The following is a 23,602-nucleotide window of genomic DNA, read 5'->3' on the forward strand; positions in this document are numbered from 1 at the left end:
CCTGTGCACTGAAAGGGGGCCGGTGTGATTCCCAGTCAGGGCACATGTCTGGGTTTCAGGCTCAATCCCCAGTAGGAGATGTGCAGGAGGCAGCCGACCAATGTTTCACTCTCACATCAATGTCTCTCTTTCTCTGTCTATCAATCCCTCCCTCCCTCCATTCCCCTCTCTAAAAATCAATTAAAAAATCTTTCAAAAAAAGAGAGAAAAAGAAAATGGCTACATTTACTTTTTTTAAAAAACCCTCACCCAAGGATATTTTTTACATTGACTTTATTTTTTAGAGAGAAAGAAGGGGAGGGAGAAGGAGGGGGGCGGGAAGAGAGAGAGAGAGAGAGAGAGAGAGAGAGAGAGAGAGAGAGAGAGAGAGAGAGAGAGAGAGAGAGAGAGAGAGAAGAGAAACATTGATGTAAAAGAGACAATCAATTGGTTGCCTCCTGCATGCGCCCCAATTGGGCCAGGGATTGAGCCTGTGACCCAGAATCGAAGACTCAACCCCGTGGTCCGCAGGCTGACGCTCTAACCATTTAGCAAATAGACCAGGGTGAAAATGGCCATATTTAAATTCCAAGTTCATTCATTCATTCATTCATTCATTGGGAATATGGCAGGATTAAAACTGGTCTCCCACTCTTGAGACACCCAGTCTATTAAAAGAGAGGAAGCAAGCTTGCTGTTAGAGCAAGCTGTAGACGAGGGACACACAGAGGCCATGGCCAGTACACAAAGGCACCAAAGTGGCCGAAGCACTCACCACACTGGTGTTGCTGGAATTCTTGAGGTGGTTATGCAGGAGTTTGGTGGCACCATCCTGGAATGTTTTGGGCAAGGCACCAAGTAACATAGTAAATTCAGGAGTGTTCAATTCAAACAGCGATATTAGCACAATTTGTGCAGCCTAGGAAAAGAAGACTTGATTAATTTATGGAGTGTCCAACAGCATATCTTGGTCAAAATATTCATGAAAATTGCTTTTAAAAGAAAACATTTTTATATGAATAAAATAACATCTTTGCTATAAAAAACAAAAATAAAATGTACCTGGAAAAATTACATCATCAACTATAAATAGTCTCACTTCAACCTGGAAAATAAGTCCTGGGTGCATTTAATGCCCTGGCCTTGGACTTGTGTAGCACACTCATAATAAACTCTGAAAGCTTTCCTGTGCTGTCGAGCACTAGGACTGAAGCTGGTAAATACATACAACACCCTTCTAAACAAGCTCCCAAGTTACCTTGAGAGTCCGCTTTCCTCAACCCTACTCCTAGTGACTGAGAAATACTAGAAAAAGACAGCTTAAATGCATCTGAAAAACTCCTACTTTCACACCTCTGAATTGAGGAAAGAGACAGTCTTTGAGAAGCAAAGCAGAACTGCATGATACAAATTAAAAATGTATTATTTTGCCTTTCAGAAAATGTTCTACCTTTGCTTATTAATGGGACAACGTATTGCAGGACTGCTTGTAACCACTACAGCAGCAAGGTGGGGAAAAGCAATTAGCCGAAGCAGTAGTAGCCAAATGAGGCTCACACTTCTCCAGCAAGCTCTGCTGCTGGTGCGGCAGCTGGCACTCGTAGCTTAAACACAACGCCTAAGGAATTGGTTACAAAGGTTTGATTTAGAAAAACTACGCCAAAGAACATTTTACTAAGTACTAACTGGCATTTCTTACAAATTTCTTAGAGTCAAAAGAAAGGAAAGCACATTATGAAAATCTTTTGACTAAAAGCGTAAATTTATTTTTCCAAAGACTGTAATTTTTAGGATTGCAGTAATTATTATGAATATTTTCCCCATAATATATAATATTACCCCCCAAAAATCTGCTGAGAAATTCTTTGGAAATAAGCATCACAAAATATTTCAATGCTTTTACAATGTGAAAATTAATTTTTGGTAAAGACAAAATTGCTGTTTATGCCTGGAGAAAGAAAAAAAAAATCCAAAGACCCAAATGTATTTAACCAAATATAAAAATTAATTATGAATGTTAAAACATAGTAGGATGTTCTTTACAGAATAATCAAACATTACTTTTCAATATGTCAAACATATCTATAATGATTCACTACACATAGCACTCGGCAAAAGTATCTTACTTTTTTCTCTTGACCTCCAAACACAGGCGTTAGTAACCTTTCCATTCTAATTAAATCACAACAGGCCAGGTGCTTTCATGACAGGACCAAAATGTTATTATAATTGTACTAAAATATACAATTCTCTATTTCATTTTTGTATCATTCTTAATAAATCATTACACCTGGAGGAATCCATTCCACCACCCATTTAATATACTAGTAACATGATTTCAATGTTTGTATAAGAGCAAATTCCAAAAAAACATGCAAAGGAACCTGTGCATTTAAAACACATTGTATTAGATGTTAGAAAAAGTGCATGCAGAAAAAACTGCACTTCAAAGAGAAAGGAAGAAGCAGACTTAATTTAGCAGGGGAGGAAATCAATTCTGACCAAAATTTAATAAGAAAGTTTAGGCAATTACTTTTTGGCTGACTGAAAATGACATTTGAAAATATAAAATGGAAATAGTCTATGCTTCCCAAGAGTGACATGATATCCAATGCCACAAAGTTACTTGAGGTTTTACATGAAGTAAATTATAAAATGAGTGGGATCTTTGAGGACCATGAAGGCTGCAAGATGATGGGTCTAGAAATTGAGCAGATTCATGGCTACTTAACATTAGTAACTTTCCGTCATGTGGGGGAAAAAAAGTGCAGTAGATTTAACTTTGACCCACTAATGAACTTTCAATAATACAAAAGTTGAATTTCTTTAAGAAATCAAATAGAAAGACAGGGAATTTTGAAAACATAACTTGATGGACAGATAGATGGTATATGTGTGTGATTTACACATATAAATAAATACAATTTATTTTTACATTTTCCAAAATATAAAATGCATTTAATTTTATACAGTTCTCAAAAGTTATGCCTTGGCTTAAAGCTATTTTCAAAATAAAATATTTTTCTAATGAGATTCAAGCTCCAGAAATGGATAAAAAGTGAAATTTAAATATATTATTTAAAAAATATTTTAAATCAAAGTTTCAAAAGGAATCAAAGTATATGGTCCTAAGATATTTTATCTACAACCCTCTGTGTCAGTGAGAAGCTAGAATACTAGAATCCAAGAAGAAAACTGAGCTGTATTTGTCATTACCATCAATAGCCTCCCACTAAAGAAATAATTCCAAATATGGGGATGAGTTGGAGAGACGCACTAGAAAAAGCCTGGGCACAGCTCACGTTCAGTAACGAATCAAGGGGAGCAGGTTCTTGTCCCACCTTTGAACTCGTGCCTTCCGCAAAAGGCACTAAGTAGCCACACAAAACTTCCAGAGAGCCGCTGACTTTTCCTAATGAACGACGCTAGGACAATTTATTTTAAAGATTAAATAACAACTGTAAAAAGAAATGATTCCTATTCACCCCCTACACAGAATTTGAGGGGGGTGGTGAGGGGGAAGGGTTCTTCCAATGTCACTGCTGCTGTGTGAGAGCCCCCAGGGTTATCGGCTGTGCACCTCACAGCAGAAAATAACCCTTCTGGACAGGGAGTCACGGAGCTCTGGCAAACGCTTCAGGGGAAACGTAAAATTGGGGAGGAAGGGGAGTTTGCTGATTAAGCAACTACTACTATTCCCTTCAGACTGTCATTAAAATTACTTTAGAAAATCACGGCGAGAAAGTATTTGAAAACCTTCAGGCATTTCTTACTTAGAAGCTGTCCTTTACTGGTCCGTGAAAATAGGGTAGAGGTCTGCACTGGATGTGGCTATTTCTTTGGAAAGGGAGTTAATCATAAAAACATACCAAAACACAAACATTTACGCAGCTTCACACACACTCACATAGAATTATATTAATTTTAGGTTTCTTCAAAATCTTCTCAGTGTCTCCACAAGGGTAATCAGTATTAATATTCTAAAAGTGCAAACAGCAAAATATCTTTTCAAATAAGCACAGTTTAAAATCTACCTGTTTACAAGTTTCTTCCAAGTTTCCTTCTCCACGCCCAGAGCAGGTTGAAGCTGACCTAGTGGGGAAATCCTCACCTACGCGACTACGCTGCAGCGGGGACTACAATATGAAAGGTGGGAGGATTGGTCAGAGGAGCAGAAGTGCTTAAATAAAGCATGGTTACCGGAGCGGGAAAAGCATGCGGCTCCTTTTAGAAAATGACCTACACATATGACCCTACGCTGAGATTAAGAAGAAGAGTAACAGTAGCAACTCCCAGTTTTAACCCTCGATCATTTACTAGGCCCTTGACAATCAAGATCCTTCCTGGAAGGAGCAGTCTTCTTGCGGAGGCAGAAGGTCAGAGGTCAAAGTGAGGCCGGAAAGGGCCAGTCACAGCTCAGCTGAGATAGGGGTCAATGGTAAAATCCTTAGCTTTCAGTAGGCCACACTGCCTATTTATAATTAGAAATTTAACGTTTTTTTTCAATTTTTGAAATTTCAACTTTTGAAGGCTATTTATATGCTTTTCCTGCTCCAGGAACAGCCTCTTTTCTTTGCCATCTTCATTTCCCACATTTCTCACAACATCTGGGGGCCAATCTGTTATTTTCTCTGACAAAGTAGATGCTAGAGACATTAGAGAATCACATAAGATAAGCAAAGGGATTCTGAATCCTAAAATATAAACACATTGTTCAAAATTCTACTGTCATTACCACACTCCCTTTAACTGATGGGAAAGAAATCTTCCTAATGCCAGGAAAAAAAATTGGTTTTCAATTTGTTCCACTATCAGCAACAACAAAACCAAAACAATCCTCAAGCAGTAGCAAGAGCTACAACAGCAAACGAAGCACCTTCAGCTGTTTCTATCCTCCCAATAATGTCTGAATCAAGTGTTATTATTCTCATTTTACAAATAAGTAAAAGGGATTCAGAGGTTAAATTACTTGCTCATGTCACTAAAGAGTGACAGAGGCAGCCCTGGCCTGGTGGCTCCGTGGGTACAGTGTCAGCCTGCACACTGAAGGGTTACAGGTTGGATTCCCGGTCAAGGGCATGTACCTGGGTTGCAGGTTGGATCCCCTGCCCCAGGAAGGGCGCATGCAGGAGGCAACCAATCGACGTGTCTCTTACATCGATGTTTCTCTCCCCCATTTCCACATTCTCTAAAAACCAATAGAAAAAAATCCTCAGGTGAGGATTACAGAAAGAAGAGTGGCCGAGGCAGAAGTCAAAGGGAGGTCAACCTCTAGAATCCACTTTCTACTGTTGATGCATTCTACTATCTTAACCCAAATGCAGTGCATGAAGGAAGGTCTAGTATACTTCCGCATAGCTTGGTCAACACCAGCCAGGACTCCCACACTAGAATAATGGAACAGTCTCTGGGAATTCAGCCCAGCTGAGGTCTGAGTGGGCTTCTCCATCGAGTCCTCGTCAGTCTCGGCCTGACAAGCACACGGGCTTTGGATGTGCTTCTTCCCTCCTTTTCAAAACATCTAAAATATTTAAACACCCCTCTCTTCCAATATGAAACACTCCAAACACTAAATAAAAAGGGAAACAAAATATTAAAAATCATAAAGTAAAAATATCAGAGTGTTTTCTCAAATATGACCTTATAGATGTGGAGAATGAATTATACTGTCTACAAACGTCCCATGTATTATTGTATAAAATTAATACTTTCCAAGCGTGGGGCCAATATGAAAGTTTACTGCATAGATTTCAGACTGAAGGAGTTTTCTAGTATTTAGAATATAACCTCACTCTACTTTTAAAAAACTAAAGGACAATAGAATTTGGTTCATGATCACAAAGTGCTTTTACTTATTATTATTATTATTTTTTTAATCTTCACCCAAGGATATTTTTTCATTGACTTTAGAGAGAGTGGAAGAGAAGGGAAAGAGAGAAACATCAATGTGAGAGAAACACATTGACTGGTTGCCTCCTGCACGTGCCTTGACCAGGGCCTGGGCTGGGAAGGAGCCTGCAACCGAAGTACATGCCGTTGACCTGAATCGAATCTAGGACCCTTTGGTCCACAAGCCAATGCTCTATCCACTGAGTCAAACCAGCTAGGACATAAAGTGCTTTTAAGTCACCAAGATTTCCCTAGCACTTGATATACCTTTTAATAACTCTGTAAATGAAAGAGGCAAAACATACATCTATTTAAAAGAAACAGGTACGAGTGTCTTTAGTGTATTAAATAATCCAGATAAAAATAACCTGTTTTAGCCCAGGCCAGTTTTCTCAGTGGTTAGAGTGTCAGGTGCACCAAAGGGTCTCGGGTTCGATTCTGGGTCAAGGACAATGTACTTTGGTTGCAGGTCTGATCCTTGGCCCCGGTTGGGGTATGTGCAGGAGGCAGCCAATCAATGTGTCTCTATCACATCAATGTTTTTCTTTCTTCCTCTCTTGTTCCTTCTCCCCTTCCCTCCCTCCCTCTCTCCCTAAAAAATCAATGGAAAAATAAAAATATCCGTGGGTGAGGATTAACAACAACAATAAAATAACCTGTTTTATATTTTATAGCTTTAAAATGACAATGACAATTTTAGATCTTAGAGCAGAGTAATAAATAATCACAATTTCTACATATTTTTTATTTAGCTATTACATTCATGTAGACAGTCTTTCAAATACATCTCCAATGCTGTGGGTTAGGCAGCTGCATCACCTACAATAGCATCTATCTATAATAATCTATAATAATAAAAGCATAATATGCTAATTAGACTGGATGTCCTTCTGGACGAAGCCAAGGCTGTGAGGGAAGCCTGGGTCTGGGGTGCCTGCTGGCGGCCGGATGGAAGCCCGGGTCCCGGGTGCCAGAGGGAAGCTGGTACCTGCAGCAGGGGGAAGGAAGGCCTACTCTTGCATGAATTTCGTGCATCAGACCTCTAGCATTAATATAATGTAGAATGATGGTACATGAAAACAGAGCATTCATATAAAGCAACTTTGGGAAGACTTACTCTGCAGCGCCCTGATGTGTGGGCAAGTAGTTATGGGGCAGAGAACACCTATTTGAATTGGGTCGCAGCACTTACTCATTGGTGCTGCACACGCACAACGGAAAGCCTTCGCAGATGGCTCCTAGAAAGCGAAGGTGCATCTGCTAAGTTGAACCTTATCACGACTGGCACTTAGTTTACAAAGCTCCCTATTTAACCTGGTAACTATGAAAGATTCCTGCCAACCCACTTGGTAGGCAAAACACTAAAAGGCCCACGGTTCCTGTCTCCTGCTACACAAGCCTGCACAGTCCCCTCCTGCAGAAAAGGGCGCTCATGACTAAGACAGAGTGTCGCCCGAGCTGTTAGATGGCAGAAGGGACTCTGCAGATGCAACTGAAACCAGCTGTGGGTCACATTGAGGATCACTGGGGGATGCTGAGCTGCTTCCCTCTGGCTGCTTTAAAGATTCTCTTTGTCTTCACCTTTCAATGGTTTTATTGTGATGTATCTAGGTGTAGTGCTCTTTTTAAATCCCACTTGGAGTTTCCTGAGCTGCTTAGCTGTATAGATTGTTTTCATCAAATTTGGGACATTATTTCTTCAAATAGTCTCCTGCTGGCTTTAAAGAATCCTATTGCCAACAGTGGAGACAGGTGACAGGAGATGGCAAACAGCCTCTAGGAGCTGAGAACGCCCCCTGTTGACAGTCAGCAAGAAAGTAGGCCCGTCAGCCCTACACCTGGAAGGAACTGGATCTGGCCAAGAACCAGGGAGCTGGAAGAGGACTGTGGCCTAGAAGAGATGGAAGAACCAGACCACACCTTGACTTCAGCCTGATAAGGACTCAAGCAGAGGACCCAGAGGACACACGCCCTGAGCCGCAAAGCTATGAGATAATAAATATGTGTAGTTTCGAGCTGTTAAGTTTGTGGTAGTTATGTAAGAGAAAACTAATAAAGAAGTCAAAGAGGGGAACTTCCAAGATGATGATTTTGAAAATAATAGCTTCAAAATGTTACCTGAAACCAGATAATTTCTCTAGGGGTGTTTAGCATTCATTAAATGCCTACTTTGTTCCATTAGGTATTGTGCTAGGTGCTGAGCACACAAGGTGAGTAAGAGCAGGTGGGTGGGGAAGGCACTGGGGAACAGCAGGGCCTGGCCTAGTCTTGAAGATACAGATTGCTGACGTAGTCGAGATTGGGTACCAGGTCAAGACTACATCTGCAATCTGTATGTCTTGAGGTTCAGACCCAGGGTAAAAATCTAAAATAATGGGTCTCAACTCTATATTAAAAATCAGCCAAGAATGGAGGGAATCCCAATTAGACACAAAACAATGTTCCTGCTCTACATCATACCAATTAAGTCAAATTACCCAGGTAGAATCCAGGTATCCAGGTTGATTTTAACTGTAACCAGGATTAAAACCTTAATCTAAAGCTTTTCAAATGCCTCTCAACATCAAAATTACTGTCCCAGCCCTGACCGTTTTGGATCAGTGGATAGAGCGTCGGCCTGCGGACTGAAAGGGTTGCGGGCACATCCCCAGTGGGAGGTGTGCAGGAGGCAGGTGATAGATGTTTCTCTCTCATCGATGTTTCTAACTCTCTATCCCTCTCTCTTCCTCTCTGTAAAAAATCAATAAAATATATATTTTTAAAAAATTACTGTCCCAGAACCTGGTTTTGAACCCGGTCTGAAAGTGAGGTATTGTGTCCTCATGATGGGGAAGGGAGTGAGGGCAGGCACCAGCAGCAGATGCCAGCGAGACAAGGCTTTGAGAAAAGCACTGCATGACCCAAAATAACTGAAATTAAGTGTTGAAGATCGAACAGTAAACGAACTCTGTGATTACTGGCAATAAATTTAATATCCTGACCATATTTGACTTAAGCTAGTATTAAAATAAGTTGAATGTTTTGCAGCGCCAGGCCAGATAAACCAAGGAAAAACTTCCTGTAATGTCCTGATTAGAAAAGTTAGGATGCTAAATCCTAGTTCACATTTTTAATGTGCATGTCCAGAGAAAACAGAGATTATGTTCAGAGTTAGTTGCTTCCATACAGGCCCTTATTATAAGCACACACTCACATAGATGCATATATACTTATGTGCTATTACTAAAGATAGAAGGCTGTACTTAAGGCTTTTGCATTTACTGACTGATCTGTGATTCTGAAAACTACAACAGAAATAATAGGTTTTTGAGCCCTATCCTGTTTTGCTCAGTGGATAGAGCCGTCAGCCTGCGGACTGAAGGGTCCTGGGTTCAATTCCGGTCAAGGGCAACTGCCCGGGTTGCGGGCTCAATCCCCAGTAGGGGGCTTGCAGGAGGCAGCCAATCAATGATTCTCTCTGATCACTGATGTTTCTATCTCTCTATCCTTTCTCCCTTCCTCTCTGAAATAAATAAAAACATATTTAAAAAAAAAATAAATATCGGTTTTTGACTTACAAATCCACCAAATCCTTTAACCACCTCCCACTGTACATCTCTAATCCAAAGATGGCTTAATGCTTAAAATAAAGGTTGCCAGGGAAATGCTCGTTTGATACATGTTGAGAAATTTTACAAAAGGATCCTCAATCAAAAATATTATTATTAGAAAAACAATTTTAAATAAGTGCTTTAATAAGATCTGCCTTTGTTGCTTTGACCTTGAACAACTTCGTTTATTACTATACAATGAATTCGAGAAGTACACGAACTGTGATCCTTCCAAAGAAACCTTTCAGAGAATTCTTCGATTCTTCTTCAAACCTGCAACCTAGGTATGTGTCCTGACTGGGAATTGAACCAGCAACTCTTTGGTTCACAGGATGATGCTCCAACCAACCGAGCCGCACCAGCCAGGGCTCCTTGAGCTCCTTTAGAGAAGGAGCTAAGTGCTCGTTTGCATTTGAAAATATATTAAGTATTCCTTGGAATCATTCTTTCCTTTATCCCTGCCTGGACCCAAGTGGTCCACATTATCAACTCTTCCCAAGGCCAAAGGATGGCTGGTAGGGGTGACTGTGGAAAGAGTGTGATACAGAAGAAAAAAATGCGATCTTCGTAATTATACACAAACTAGAGGCCCGGAGCATGAAATTCATGCATGGGGGGGGGGGGGTGTCCCCTCATCCCAGCCTGCACTCTCTCCAATCTGGGACCCCTCGGGGCATGTCCGACTGCTGGTTTAGGGGATCGGGCCTAAATCAGCAGTCAGACATCCCTCTCACAATCCGGACTGCTGGCTCCTAGCCACTCGCCTGCCTGGCTGCCTGATTGCCCCTAACCACTCTGCCTGATAGCCCCCTAACCGCTCCCCTGCTGGCCTAACTGACACCTAACTGCTCCCCTACCGGCCCAATCACTCCCAACTGCCCTCCCCTGCAGGCCTGGTCCCCCACAACTGCCCTCCCCTGCAGACCTGGTCGCCCCCAACTGCCCTCCCCTGCAGGCCTGGTCACCCCCAACTGCCCTCCCCTGCAGACCCGATCACCCCCAACTGCCCTCCCCTGCAGGCCTGGTTGCCCCCAAGTGCCCTCCCCTTCAGGCCTGATCCCCCCAACTGCCCTTCCCTGCCGGCCATCTTGTGATGACATGGGGGCAGCCATCTTCTGACGCGAGGGTGTGAGGGTCAATTTGCATATTGCCTCTTTATTATATAGCATAACCAAAATCAAGTACTTTGAGTCTGAAAGCAGAAATCTGGCTTTTAAAAGTACTTATATATATACATAAAGGCTAGTCAGTTTATATATAAAGTAAAATAATAATAGCCACTTGTGAAATTTAAGCATAGAAGACCATGACACTGACAGGAAGAGAATAATAGAAACAACAAACCCAATAAAGCCTGATATTTATTTGTGCGTATGATGGTTCAGGAATTGGTTAAATGCTCTACATAAATTAATTAATCTTCATAATAGTCCTGAGGCAGAATACTGCCTAGTAATAGAAATAATAGTATCCTATGCTTTCTACTTACTATGTCATTTCAGAAGAAAGTAGCACATGTTTCTCTTTGGGGGCTTAAGATACAACAACAAAACAACACCTTGGTATCAGGGTGTCTCAAATATATGAATTCTACCTCCCTACCTCACTCCCCAAATCAAAGAGTGTGTGTTCCAAATGTGGTACAGAACAGGAAGGTTTGTGCTCTTTTTAAATTCAAGAATTCATTATATCTTAGCAAACTTTCAACCGCATTTTCCTATTAGGCCCCATATGGCCAGGTAGCCTTAGACCTAAGTCTATCTTCAAAGCACATGACATAAAACTAACTTAAGGGAAACCAATTCCTTGTAAGAGACACTAAACTGCTTTCACATTAAGAAGATAAATAGATGCCTAAGAAAACCATGAACCCCTCATACAAGATTTCAGATCTTTAACATTCACAAACTGGGACGAGGGAGAGTTGGAGAGAGAAGAGAAGGGGCAAGAGACAAGTCTAGGCTTTCCAAGAGGAGTGTCAGAGTCTGCCTGTCTCTGGGGGGTGTCTGCCAGTCTCAGGATAAGGCTCTTTCTCTGACAGTAGGACAGCCTGTCAGTAAGGCTGCATTGCAGCGCCTTGGACGTACCTTTCTCACGTCGGAACTCTTTGGTTCTGTTGTCCAGGTTATAATTCTAGAAACAGCAAGCCTGGTCTCACTAGAGTTTATAAAGTCAGTTGGATCCATCTGCCTGGCGAGAGACTCAATGTACTTCAGGATTGCAACTTTGACCTGAAAGATCCCATTATTATGAACATTAAGTACACTTTATAAGTCTGAGTAGAATTCTTAACTGATCATCAGAGAAAAGTAAACCCTACTGAGGCAACAGCACCCTTTTGCTGGGTTTGTGGTTCCACATGGAGCCAGCATCCATCAGGACAGGAAGCGTGGGATGACTGAGGGGTGAGTGTGGCACAGGAGTGCATGCAGCCTAATGCTCCTAAGTTCTAGAGTGGTGGGCCGGCAGGGAAGGCGTGCCCCACTCCTTGCCTCGCTCCTCGCCTCACTGCAGGACACACAGAGGGCGGAGCCCTTGTGGGGAGGACAAGGGATTTCAAGCTCTGCCAGGGACCGGGATGGCAAGTACAAGGCTATAGCTAGTTTTGCTTTTTTGACAGTCTCTAGGCCATGTGTTGCAAGGCAGCACGTTCAGTAACCAGGCTGATACTCCGCCCTAACCTCACTACTGATATCCCAACTGGTTCTGACCTCAGGAGAAAAGGGTTGCTATTGATTGGGCCTATCCTAAACCCCAATGATCAAAGAACAGGTGATGTACATGACTTAACTAAAATGAACACATATCTTGCCTCAAATTTAGTCTTGTTATTACAGGTATGAATTTACAACAACATGTAACAAGTTAAGCATATGTTAGAATGCTAATATTTTTAAAAGTTCCAAAAAGAAACATGTATCTCAACAAATCAGAATTTTCTAGTTTAAATACTGTGACAGAGTAATAATACCCAAATGTTGGCAAGGATGTGGAACAATTAGAACTCTCATAAAATTGCTGGTAGGAATATAATACAACCATCTTAACAGTTTAAAATAAAGTTAGACATATGCCTACCCAATAAATCAGTAATTTCTCTACTGGGTACTTAACCAAAAGAAATGAAAGCAAGTACACAAAAAGGTGGACAGGAATGCTCCCAGCAGGTGTATGCATAACCGGCAAATACAAGGAAACCGTTTTGACGTCTAGCGGCTGAATTGTAAGGACAAATCATTACCAACCTTGAGGTTAGGAGTCTGAGTTTGATCCACAATAAATCTCATCAAAATGTTAAATTGTTGATCAAATGGAAAGGAGTCCCTGGGTAAAAAAAAAAAAAAAAAAGTACTTGTTCTTTAAGAAAAATTTGTAACAAAAAATAATGTAAAACCATATAAAAACAAAAAATAAACTATTGTAGATTAACATATGTAAATGCAAGCCTGTTCACATTTTTAAACAGTACTTTTCATTTTATATTAAATACTAAAGTAATACGCATTACAGAAAACATTTTTAAAAAGGAAATCTTGTTAAACATCTCAAAACACGTACTAAACTTATTTTGAGTATGCTAGTTTAAAAATCCATACTAAGCAATCCTAATACATAAAAAGCCAGGGGCCATCAAGACCGAAACAACCAGATGGACGACAGAACAGCAGGGGGGTTAGTGAGGGATGACCAAATGACTGAACAGAGGCTGCGTAGGCCAGCAGGGGTGTTAGTGAGGGAAAACCAAACGACTGAACAGCAGGTTGAGTGGGGCGACCAGGCTGGCAGGGGGGCAGTTAGGGGTGACCAGGCTGGTAGGGGGGGAAGTTAGGGGTGGCCAGGCTGGCGGAGGGGGAAGTTGGGGGCGACCAGGCCAGCAGGGGGAGGGCAGTGAGGGTGACTAGGCCAGCAGGGGAGGCAGTAAGGGGCAACCAGGCTGGCGGTGGGGGAGGGGGCAGTTAGGGGCGACCAGGCTGGCAGAGGGGGGCACTTGGGGGTGACCAGGCCAGCGGGGGGGGGGGGGGGTAAGGGGCAACCAGGCTGGCGGAGGGGGGGTAGTTTGGGGCGACCAGGCTGGGGGGGGGGCAGTAAGGGGAGACCAGACTGGCAGGGGGGCAGTTGGGGGTGACCAGGCTGACAGGGTGGGGGGCACAGTAAGGGTCGACCAGGCCAGCAGAGGGGAGCAGTTGGGGGTGACCAGGCTGGTGGCGGGGGGGGGGGGGGGGGGACAGTTAGTGGCAATCAGGTCGGCAGACAGAGGCAGATAGGGTTGATCAGGCTGCCGGGGGGGGGGGGGAGGGGGGCAGTTAGGGGCCAGTGGTCCCGGATTGTGAGAGGGATGTCTGACTGCCGGTTTAGGCCCGATCCCCAGGAGTCGGACATCCCCTGAGAGGTCCCGGATTAGAGAGGGTGCAGCAGGCTGGGCTGAGGGGACAGCCCCCCCCCCCCCCCCCCCCCCCCGGTGCACGAATTTCGTGCACTGGGCCTCTAGTAAACTTATAAGGAAGAGATTCATACTTGCCTTCTAGGGGTCTGCTCATCTCTCCAGCTATCTTTCTAAATATTGCTTATCGGAAAATACTACCAATTTCCAAATCTTAGTTTTACACCTGATTAGGCAGCTTACAGCTGACCTCACTTAAGCTAACTGCACTGTCCTCCTCTGGTGAGTGCTTATAATCTCTATTTGGCAAAATCACGAGAACAGCGCCTGTGAGGCACTCAGCAAAACACCCCCACATGCAACTACAGAACATATATAGAAACCAGGGCCCCTGCAGGCCCCTCCTGCTCCGTTTCTTACCTGGTACCAATCCCTTTCCTTTAGTCATCTCACACCTTTGGTCCAACTGAGTGACACTGAGGGCTCTTGCCTAGTGAAAGTCAGTGCTCTCTCCCTCTTAAAATGCTGCCATTACTAATCTCAGTGTAAAACTGCATAATGGAGCCCACGTGGACTAACAGGAAAGATACTGCAATGCAAACATCTATTACAATTGAGGCTGAGCTATTGCACTGCTGTCTTGGGACTCTCTTAGAGACTTTGCTCAATCTACGGAAGTATAGTAAAAAAAAAAGGGGGGGGAGGATTCAGGTTCAAAACCATGAAAATCACAGGATAGTTGTGACATTTAAATAATATAATATAAGAAAAATGTACAGTGCATGGCACATACTAGGTACTAGTATTGGTAGCATTATAATTATTAATAAGAAGTAAACTTGACCCCACAGCACATCCTTTTCTACCATATCACATAGTTATAAATTAAAGAAACAAGGTCAACAAACCACACACAAAATGTCTCTCTTTTCTTCTGTAGCATAAACTGATGTGTTTAACCAGGAAATGTGCCCGGTTGTTGGCACAGCCAAAGGACAGGAAGCTGAGGCAGACTTGCAATCAGGTCTATTACCCGAGTAAGAGCTCTCAGCAAACACTGAGCCCCTGGACACGCACTGATCCCAGATAACCTTAAGCAGCTACACATCTCAGCTGCTGAGACAAGTAATGATAAACATGCTTTAGAGACTGAGACCAAATATAAGGAGAACAGGATTCTTAAAGGAAAGAGACATCCAGAAAAGTTAACAGAAGGGAATAATTGTTTTTCTTAATCACCAAAGGATGGGAAAGTAATCGTAATATTCCAGCCATCCCCCAAAAATCTGAAACGAATCTTGTCATTCATAAATTCCCTTAAATTTAGCAAGTGACCTATAGGCCAAGTCTGGCTCACAATGTTTTATTTGGCTTTCACAAGACCTAGTATGTGCCATGCACTTTACATTTTTCTTGTAGCATGTCATTTGAATTTCACATCTGTCCTGTAATTTTTGTAGTTTTGAACCTGCATCCCTTTTCTTTTTCTAAAAAAGAAAAAAAAATTCTTGAATATGTTGCATTAATCCACATTTCTGACCTTCCTTGAAAAGTCTGGAACTACTGGGCCCAGGTTCCAACACGGCCACTACTGACCACACTTCTCCACATTATCCATAATCCTCCCCTCTTACCTACTTCACTCATTTAATATCACCTGGATCAGCCTCGCCCTTGTAGTCAATGCTTTATAAATTCATTGCTAAGCTGATGGATAGGGATGTTCCCTAATTCTGGCTTATATGTGGAATCTTAAAAAGGAACAAGCCGAACCCATAGACACAGAGAGTAGAATGGTGGTTGTCAGTGGTTAGGAGGAGGAGGAAATGAGATGTTAGTCAAAGGGTACAAATTTCCAGTTATAACATGAGCAAGTTCTGGGACCTAACGTACAGAGTGGTAATTATAGTTAACAATACTGTATTATACACTTGAAAGGTCCTAAAGACAACAGAGCTGAGATGTTCTCACCAACACCACAACAAAAAAATGATAATTATGTGGTAATATATACATGAAACAAAATCATCACGCTGTACACTTTAAAGTTACACAATGTTCTATGCAACTACACCTCAAAAGCAGGGGAAAATGGTCTACTTCCTAAACACTTACCTTGTGACATCTAGAGCTTTCTGAACTTTCGCTTGTACAGATCCAAGTAAATCTGCCCCCATTTTCTTAAGTAATTGTGTGAGAAGAACAAAAAGCCAGTCTTGCAAATCATCCTTATGAATTATTATAAAATCAACAAGAGTCTCCAAAAACATACTGAAAACCTATACACAAATAAAAACAGAACATTTCACATATTTAATTCAGAATTCCCTCCAAAGTCCCCAAACCATTAAAAATGCCCATACTGGCTTGGCCCAGTCTCTTACAAGCTAGGTTAACACTGTTAACAACTGATCATACCATAGAAGACAAACGTATTAAAGAAAATTAGGGAAAAAGAACTGGAACTTACTCTCTGATGTGAATTCCACCGCAAACCAGGCCATGCAACAAAACAAATGCCATGTTAGTCCAGAGTGAATTAATACAATTTCCATGCAGTTTACTCAAAGACCTGAAATGACTACAAGTTGATAGCACACTCTCTCCTCCCTCAATATGCCTTTAAAATTCAATACAGAGAGAAATAACTTTGTTGAAAAATATTAGTTGGTTTGTTGATTTATTTATCTTTAAGTATTAGGTTAATCTAGAGTCATCTTTCTTTCTTTTTTGGTTAATCCTCACCCAAGGATATGTTTTTCATTGATTCCTAGAGAGAGTGTAAGGGAGGGGCAGAGACAGAGAGAGAGGAAAACATCGATGTGAGAGACACACATCAATTGGTTGCTTCTTGCACGTGCCCCAACTGGGGCCAGAGATCAAGCCTGCAATTGAGGTATGTGCCCTTGAACAGAATCGAACTCATGACCCTTCAGTCTGCTGGCTGATGCTTTAATCACAGAGCCATTTTGGCCAGGGTGGTGTTTTTCTTTCTTAAAAAAACATTTAAACCATCATAATTCTATACTATTACTTTTCATTATCTATCATTAAAAAAATACTATGATAGGAAGACTTTCCATCAAGAAGAAAGAGTAGGTAGATACTGTGCTTGCCTCCTCCACGGCCACATCAAACTACAACTAAATTATAGAACAACCATCATTGAAAACCATCTGAAGACTAGCTGATCAGAAGTCCTATAATGAAGGATATAAAGAAGAAGCCAGTGAGACTGGTAGGAGGGGTGGAGACCCAGAACAGGCTTGTCCAACATCCCTGAGTGAAGGTTAAGAATTGGGAGGGATAACGAGGCCGTGGAGGACCCCCTAAGAAGCGAGAGGTCCCAGCTCCACACCGAGTTCCCCAGCCCAGGGCACCAAAGCCTGAAAGCTAAGTCCCTTACATCGGGCTGTGGAAACCAACACTAATTTGTCTGAGAAAGACAAGAGACTGCTAGAATGAAGGTGCTGCAGGTCCTAAAGGGGTCCCACACAGAACTCACTTAACTCAGAGCTGCAGTGCAGGAGCAGCAGTTGGGATAGCTCTCTCCTGGACAAGTGCTGGCCACTGTTCCTTTGTTGATCCTCACCCCACCCAAGTGGCAGGTGCGGTCAAGTGCCAAGTCTGAACTCTCCATTAATCTGGCTAACACTTTTCACTGCACTTTGATGATCCCCTGAGACCCTCCCCAACCAAGTTATGACCCTGGTCCAAACCCCTTTCAGTGGCTATTCCACACAAGCAGCTAAAATAGGCATGCACTGTGGAATTTTCTAAGGTCTCTCAAAAACCCACAAACCCCAAGCAAGCAGCAGTTGGTCTCAGCATTCTCCATACTTCTTCCTAGGGAGCCCCAAGCCCACCACAGAAGGCTACCAACTACAGGTCAATTTTTAGCTCCTAATAGGTAGCCCCTAGGCAGACACAGGCAGAAGTTGACATAGGCCTGCACCAGAGTCCTTCCTAAGAGTCCCAAGAACCAACACACCTGGTGGCCAGCTTCAGACCATATCAGAGCACCACTAAACCACCTCCATAAACAACACACACAAAGAGAAGACTCAGTGGGCAACAGAATCCTGCTAAAGCAAATATTGTTCTGTGGGGTCATCCACTGCACAACAGCTGGTCCACTGTAGTCATGGCCAATCCTCATAGCCAGTTATCCTGAGGGTCAATCTCACACACTAACGTGCCAACAACAATCAAAGCTAAACTGCAAGAAAAAATGATAGAGCTAGAGATGGAAAACCTATTTGAAGAAATAATGACTGAAAACTCCACTAACCTGGCAAAAATAAGGTAGTTATAAAAGGCCAGAAAGTGCAGAGAATCCAAAACAAGATCAGCCAAAAGAGGCCCATATGAAGATATCATAATTAAAATGGCAAAGTTTAAAGACAATCTTAAAAGCAGCAAGAGAAAGACAGCTATTTATAAGGGAGCTCCCATAAGATGTCAGCTGATTACTCAACAGAAACTTTGCAGGCCAGAAAGGACTGGCACGAAATATTCAAAAGGATGAAAAGCAAGGACCTACAACCAAGATTACACTAGTAAATATTCAGTAATGAAAAGCAAGAACCTACAACCAAGGTTACTCTATCCAGAGCAAGGTTATCATCTAGAATTGAGGGTGAGCTAGAGTTTCCCAGCTAAAATAAAACTAAAAAAATCCATCACCACCAAACCAGCATTATAGGAAATATTAAAGGGACTTCTTTAAGAGAAAAACAATATGAAAAATATGACTATGAAAATAAGTAAAGAAAAAATTCTCACTAACTAGAGCAAACATAATAAAAGCAGATCAACCAACTATAAAGCTAACACAAAGGTTAAAAGGTGATTATGTGTAATTACAACAATAAATTAAGGGATACACTTAAAACACACACAAAAGAAATATTAAAAATATGACAAAAACATAAATATGGGGGAAGAGAGTAAAAATGATAGGGATTTTAGAATGCTTTCAAACTTAAATGACCATCAACTTAAAACAGACTCCTACAAACATAGCCTAGTATATATGAAGCACACAGTAACCAAAAACCAAAAAACTACAAAGATTTATACAAAAAGAGAAAGTAATCTAAAACAACACTACAGAAAGTCATCAACATACAAGAGAGTAAGACAATAAGTCAGCAATAGAGAGATATAAAAACAATCATAAAATAATAAAATGGCAATAACCACATACTTACTTTAAATGTAAATAATTAATTACGTTAAATGTAAATGTACTAAATGCTTCAATCAAAAGACATATGGTGAGTAAAGTGATAAAAAAAAAAATCAAGACCCATACATATGTGATGCCTACAAGAGACCTTTTTTTCAGATAAAAAACACACAGCCTTTAACTAAAGGAATGGAAAAAGACACTTTCAAAATAAACTTTCAAACAAAGGTTGTAACAAGAGACAAAAAAAAAAAGGACATTTCATAATGATAAAGAAACCAATTCAATAGGAGGATATAACTTTTTAACATTTACATACCCAGCATAGGTGCTGAGCACCTAAGTATGTAAAGCAAATATTGATAGAATTAAAGGGAGCGATCAACAGTAATACAATTATAGCAGGGTGCTTTAACACCCATTGACATCAATGGACTGACTTAAATGACACAATCCATCAGATTATCTAATAATACATATTTTTAGGACATTTCACCCGAAAGCAAGAGACTACACATTTTATTCAAGTGCACAAGGACCATTTCCCAGTACAGATGAAATATTAGGCTACAAAACAAGTATCAATAAAATTTAAAAGACTGAAATCATAACAAGCATATTCTCTGATCATAATGGTAGGAAACTAGAAATCAATTACAAAAAGAAAACTGAAAAACACACAGACACATGGAGGCTAAATAACATGTTACTAAAAAATAAATGGGGTTAATAATGAGATTTTAAAAAATCAAGAGATCTAGAGACAAATGAAAACACAATAACCCAAAACCTATGGGACACAGCGAAAGCAGTCCTAAAAGGGAAATTCATAGCAAATAGGCTAACCTCAAGAAACAAGAAAAATCTCAAATAGACAATCTAACCTTACACCTAAATGGACTAGAAAAAGAACAAACAAAGCCCAAAGTACGAGTAGAATGAAATAATAAAGATAAGAGCAGAAATAACAAGGCTACAAAAGATCAATGAAACCAAGAGCTGCTCCTTTGAAAAAATAGACAAAACTGATAAACCTTTAACCAGACACATCAACAAAATTAGAGAGAGGACCCAAATAAATAAAATCATAAATGAAAGAGAAATGACAACTGACATGACAGAAATACAAAGGATTATAAGAAAATACTACGAACAATTATATGCCAACAAATTGACAATCTGGACAAATTCCTAGAAACATAAAATGGACAAATTCCTAGAAACATACAATCTTCCAAGACTGAATCAAGAATAAACAGAACATGTGAAGATGGGTAACTACAATAAAATCAAATCAGTAATTTAAAAACTCCCAAATGTGGGGAAGCATGGGACTTGGTTGCAAAGTTTGTAAGGAGGATTCTCTGAAAGGTTGGGGGCCTCCAGGGGGAGCTGGCCAAAGGCGGCAATCCCTGCCTTGACTTTCCCAAACAAGTCTGAGCCCCGGGTGTTTTACTGGAATCTTTATGTCTAGTCTTTAGACATCCTTGCTTAAAGGACACTACAGACGCATGTGTCTTCTCAAGGATGCTATCCTACTGATAGTATCTAATAGTGCATTTTAGTTCAAGATGTTGTACAATAAAAGCCTTAGGAGGCAGGCGAATGGGGCTGCTTGGTTTCTCAAGCCAAGCAGTCCCTTAGCCCTCTCTTTCACAGAAACGTGTGTCAGAGTAATCATTCATCCATCACTCAGGGTCTGCTGGTCAGCCCTGGCACCCAACAAACAAAAGCCCTGCACCAGATGGCTTCGCAGGTGAATTAATAGCTATCCTTCCCAAATTATTTCAAAAACTTTTAAGAGAATGGAAGGATCCCAAGCTCATTTTACAAGGCTAGCATAACCCTAATAACAAAACCAGATAAAAACAATACAAAAAGAAAAATTTATAAGCCAATTTCCCTGATGAACACAGATGTAAAAATCCTCAACAAGATATAAACAAACCGAATTCAGCAATACAATCAAAAGATCAAATGGAATTTATTCCTAGGATGCAAGGTTGGTTCAATACTCGCAATCAATTAACATAATACACTACATAAAATAAATAATAAAAATCATATATCAATAGATGCAGAAAAAGCATTTGACAAAATGCAACATCCATTTATAATAATAACTCTTAGTAAAGTGGTAAGAGAGGGAACAAACTTCAACATAATAAAGGCCATAAATGACAAACCCACAGCTAACATCAAACTCAATGGTGAAAAGCTAAAGCATTTTTTTTAAAAATCAGGAACAAGGCAAGGATGTCTACTTTTAACCACAGAAAGACAAATACCATATGATTTCTTCAACATAGTAATGGAAGCCCTAGCCACAGCAATCAGACAAAGAAAAGAAATAAAAGGCAACCAAATTGGAAAGCATAAAACTGTAATTATTTTCAGATAACATGATACTATACACAGAGATTTCACCAAAAAACTATGAATTCAGTCAAGTAGCAGGATACAAAATTAATATTCATAAATTGATTGCATTTTTATAAACAAAAAATGAACTATCAGAGAAATTAAGAAAATAATCCCATTTATGATTGCATAAAAAATAATAAAACATACAGAAATAAATTTAAGCCAAAAGGTAAAAGACCCATGTTCTGAAAAATTATAAGGTACCAAAGAAAACGGAAGATACAAATAAATAGAAACAAATACCACGCTCATGGACAGGAATAAGTAACATCATCAAAATGTCCATACTTTCCAAAGCAATCTACAGATTCAATGCAACCCCTATCAAAATACCAATGTAATTAGAACAAATAGTCCTAAAATTTGTTCTAATTTCATTGGTATCAGAGGAGGCAAGAATATACAATGGAGTAAAGACAGTCCCTTCAATAAATGGGAAAACTGGACAGACACATGCAAAAAGATGAAACTAGATCACCAACCTACACCATATACAAGACTAAACTCAAAACCGATTAAAGAATTAAATTTAAGACCAAAAATCATAAAACTCCTACAAGAAAACATAGGCAGTAAACTCTCTGACATCGCTCTTAGTTATATATATATATATATATATATATATATATATATATATATGGTTTTTTTTTGCTATGTCCTCGGGGAAGTGTAACAAAAGAAAATAAATAAATAAATAAATGGGACTTCATCTAATTAAAAAGTTTTTCCAAAGGGAAGAAATCATGAACAAAACAAAATGACAACCTACTGGTTAGGTGAAGATATTAGTCAATGATATGCCAGATAAGGAGTTAATATCCAAAATTTATATAAGAAACTCATACAGCCTAATACCAAAGAAATTAAGAAGTGGGCAGAGGACTTGAATAGATATTTTTCCAAAGAGGACATAAAGATGGGCAACAAACATATGAAAAGATGCTCAATGTAACTAATCAACAGAGAAATACAAATTAAAACCACAATGAGATATCACCTCACACATGTCAGAATGGCTATCATCAATAAATCAACAAACAACAAGTTTTGATGAGGATGCGGAGAAAAGGAAACCCTTGTGCACTGTTCTTGGGATTGCAAACTGGTACAGCCACCATGGAAAATACCATGGAGATTCCTCAAAAAAATAAAAACAGAACTACCATATGACTCAGCAAATCCGCTTCTGGGTATTCATCCCAAGAAATCCAAAACACTAACTGGAAAAGACATATGCATCCCTATGTTCATTGCAGCATTATTTATAAAAGCCAAGATATGGAGGCAAAGTAAGTTTCCATCAACAGACAATAGAAGAGGTAGTACATATATGCAATGGAATATTATGCAGCTATAAAAAAAACAACAACAAAATCTTGCCAGTTGTGACAACATGGATGGCCCTAGAGCAGCCGTGGGCAAACTACGGCCTGCGGGCCGGATCCGGCCCATTCGGCTGTTCTATCCGGCCCGCGGAGCCGAAAGAGCGGAGGGTTCTCTTGCTCTCCCCTCCGCTCCTTTACTTTGAATTTATATTAGTTCACACAAACACTCCATCCATGCTTTTGTTCCGGCCCTCCGGTCCAGTTTAAGAACCCATTGTGGCCCTCGAGTCAAAAAGTTTGCCCACCCCTGCCCTAGAGGGTATTACGCTGAATGAAGTAAGTCAAAGACAAATACCATATGATTTCACTTATATGTGGAATCTAAAAAACAAACAAACAAAAAAATGGAAACAAACTCATAGATGCAGAGAACAAATCAATGGGTTGCCAGATGGGAGGGCATTAGGGAGATGGGTGAAAAAGGTGAAGGGATTAAAATGTACAAATGGCCAATTATAAAAACAGCCATGGAGATTAAAGTACATTGTAGGAATCTATACTAATAAAAGGGTAATATGCTAATTAGACCGGACATCTTCCGGACGTCTTTCCAGACAAAGCCACTGTGGCGGGGGCTGAGGCAGAGGAGGGTAGGGGAGATCAGGCTGGCAGGGGAGGGCAGTGAGAGGTGATCAGGCCAGCAGGAGAGGGCAGTTAGGGGCAATGAGGCTGGCAGGGGAGGGCAGTTAGGGACAATAAGGCTGGCAGGGGAGCAGTTAGGGGGCAATCAGGCCAGCAGGCAGAGGCAGTTAGGGGCAATCAG

At 40.7% G+C, this 23,602-nt stretch overlaps 1 protein-coding gene across 4 annotated transcripts in view; it reads right to left on the reverse strand.

Annotated features, from left to right (window-relative positions):
* CLASP1 (cytoplasmic linker associated protein 1) overlaps positions 1 to 23,602 on the reverse strand; it is a 273,357-nt gene that overhangs the window by 56,768 nt on the left and 192,987 nt on the right. For all 4 annotated transcript variants that reach the window (XM_080667648.1, XM_080667647.1, XM_080667646.1 and 1 more), the window contains 4 exons: positions 15,955 to 16,118; positions 12,704 to 12,782; positions 11,546 to 11,689; positions 755 to 898 (listed from right to left, as the gene is read on the reverse strand). In XM_080667648.1, the coding sequence (XP_080523774.1) occupies positions 755 to 898; positions 11,546 to 11,689; positions 12,704 to 12,782; positions 15,955 to 16,118 (531 nt within the window). The remainder of the gene's footprint in view (positions 1 to 754; positions 899 to 11,545; positions 11,690 to 12,703; positions 12,783 to 15,954; positions 16,119 to 23,602) is intronic.

The sequence above is a fragment of the Plecotus auritus genome, assembly GCF_963455305.1.
Source record: "Plecotus auritus genome assembly, chromosome: 5".
Classification (NCBI taxonomy): Eukaryota; Metazoa; Chordata; class Mammalia; order Chiroptera; family Vespertilionidae; genus Plecotus; species Plecotus auritus.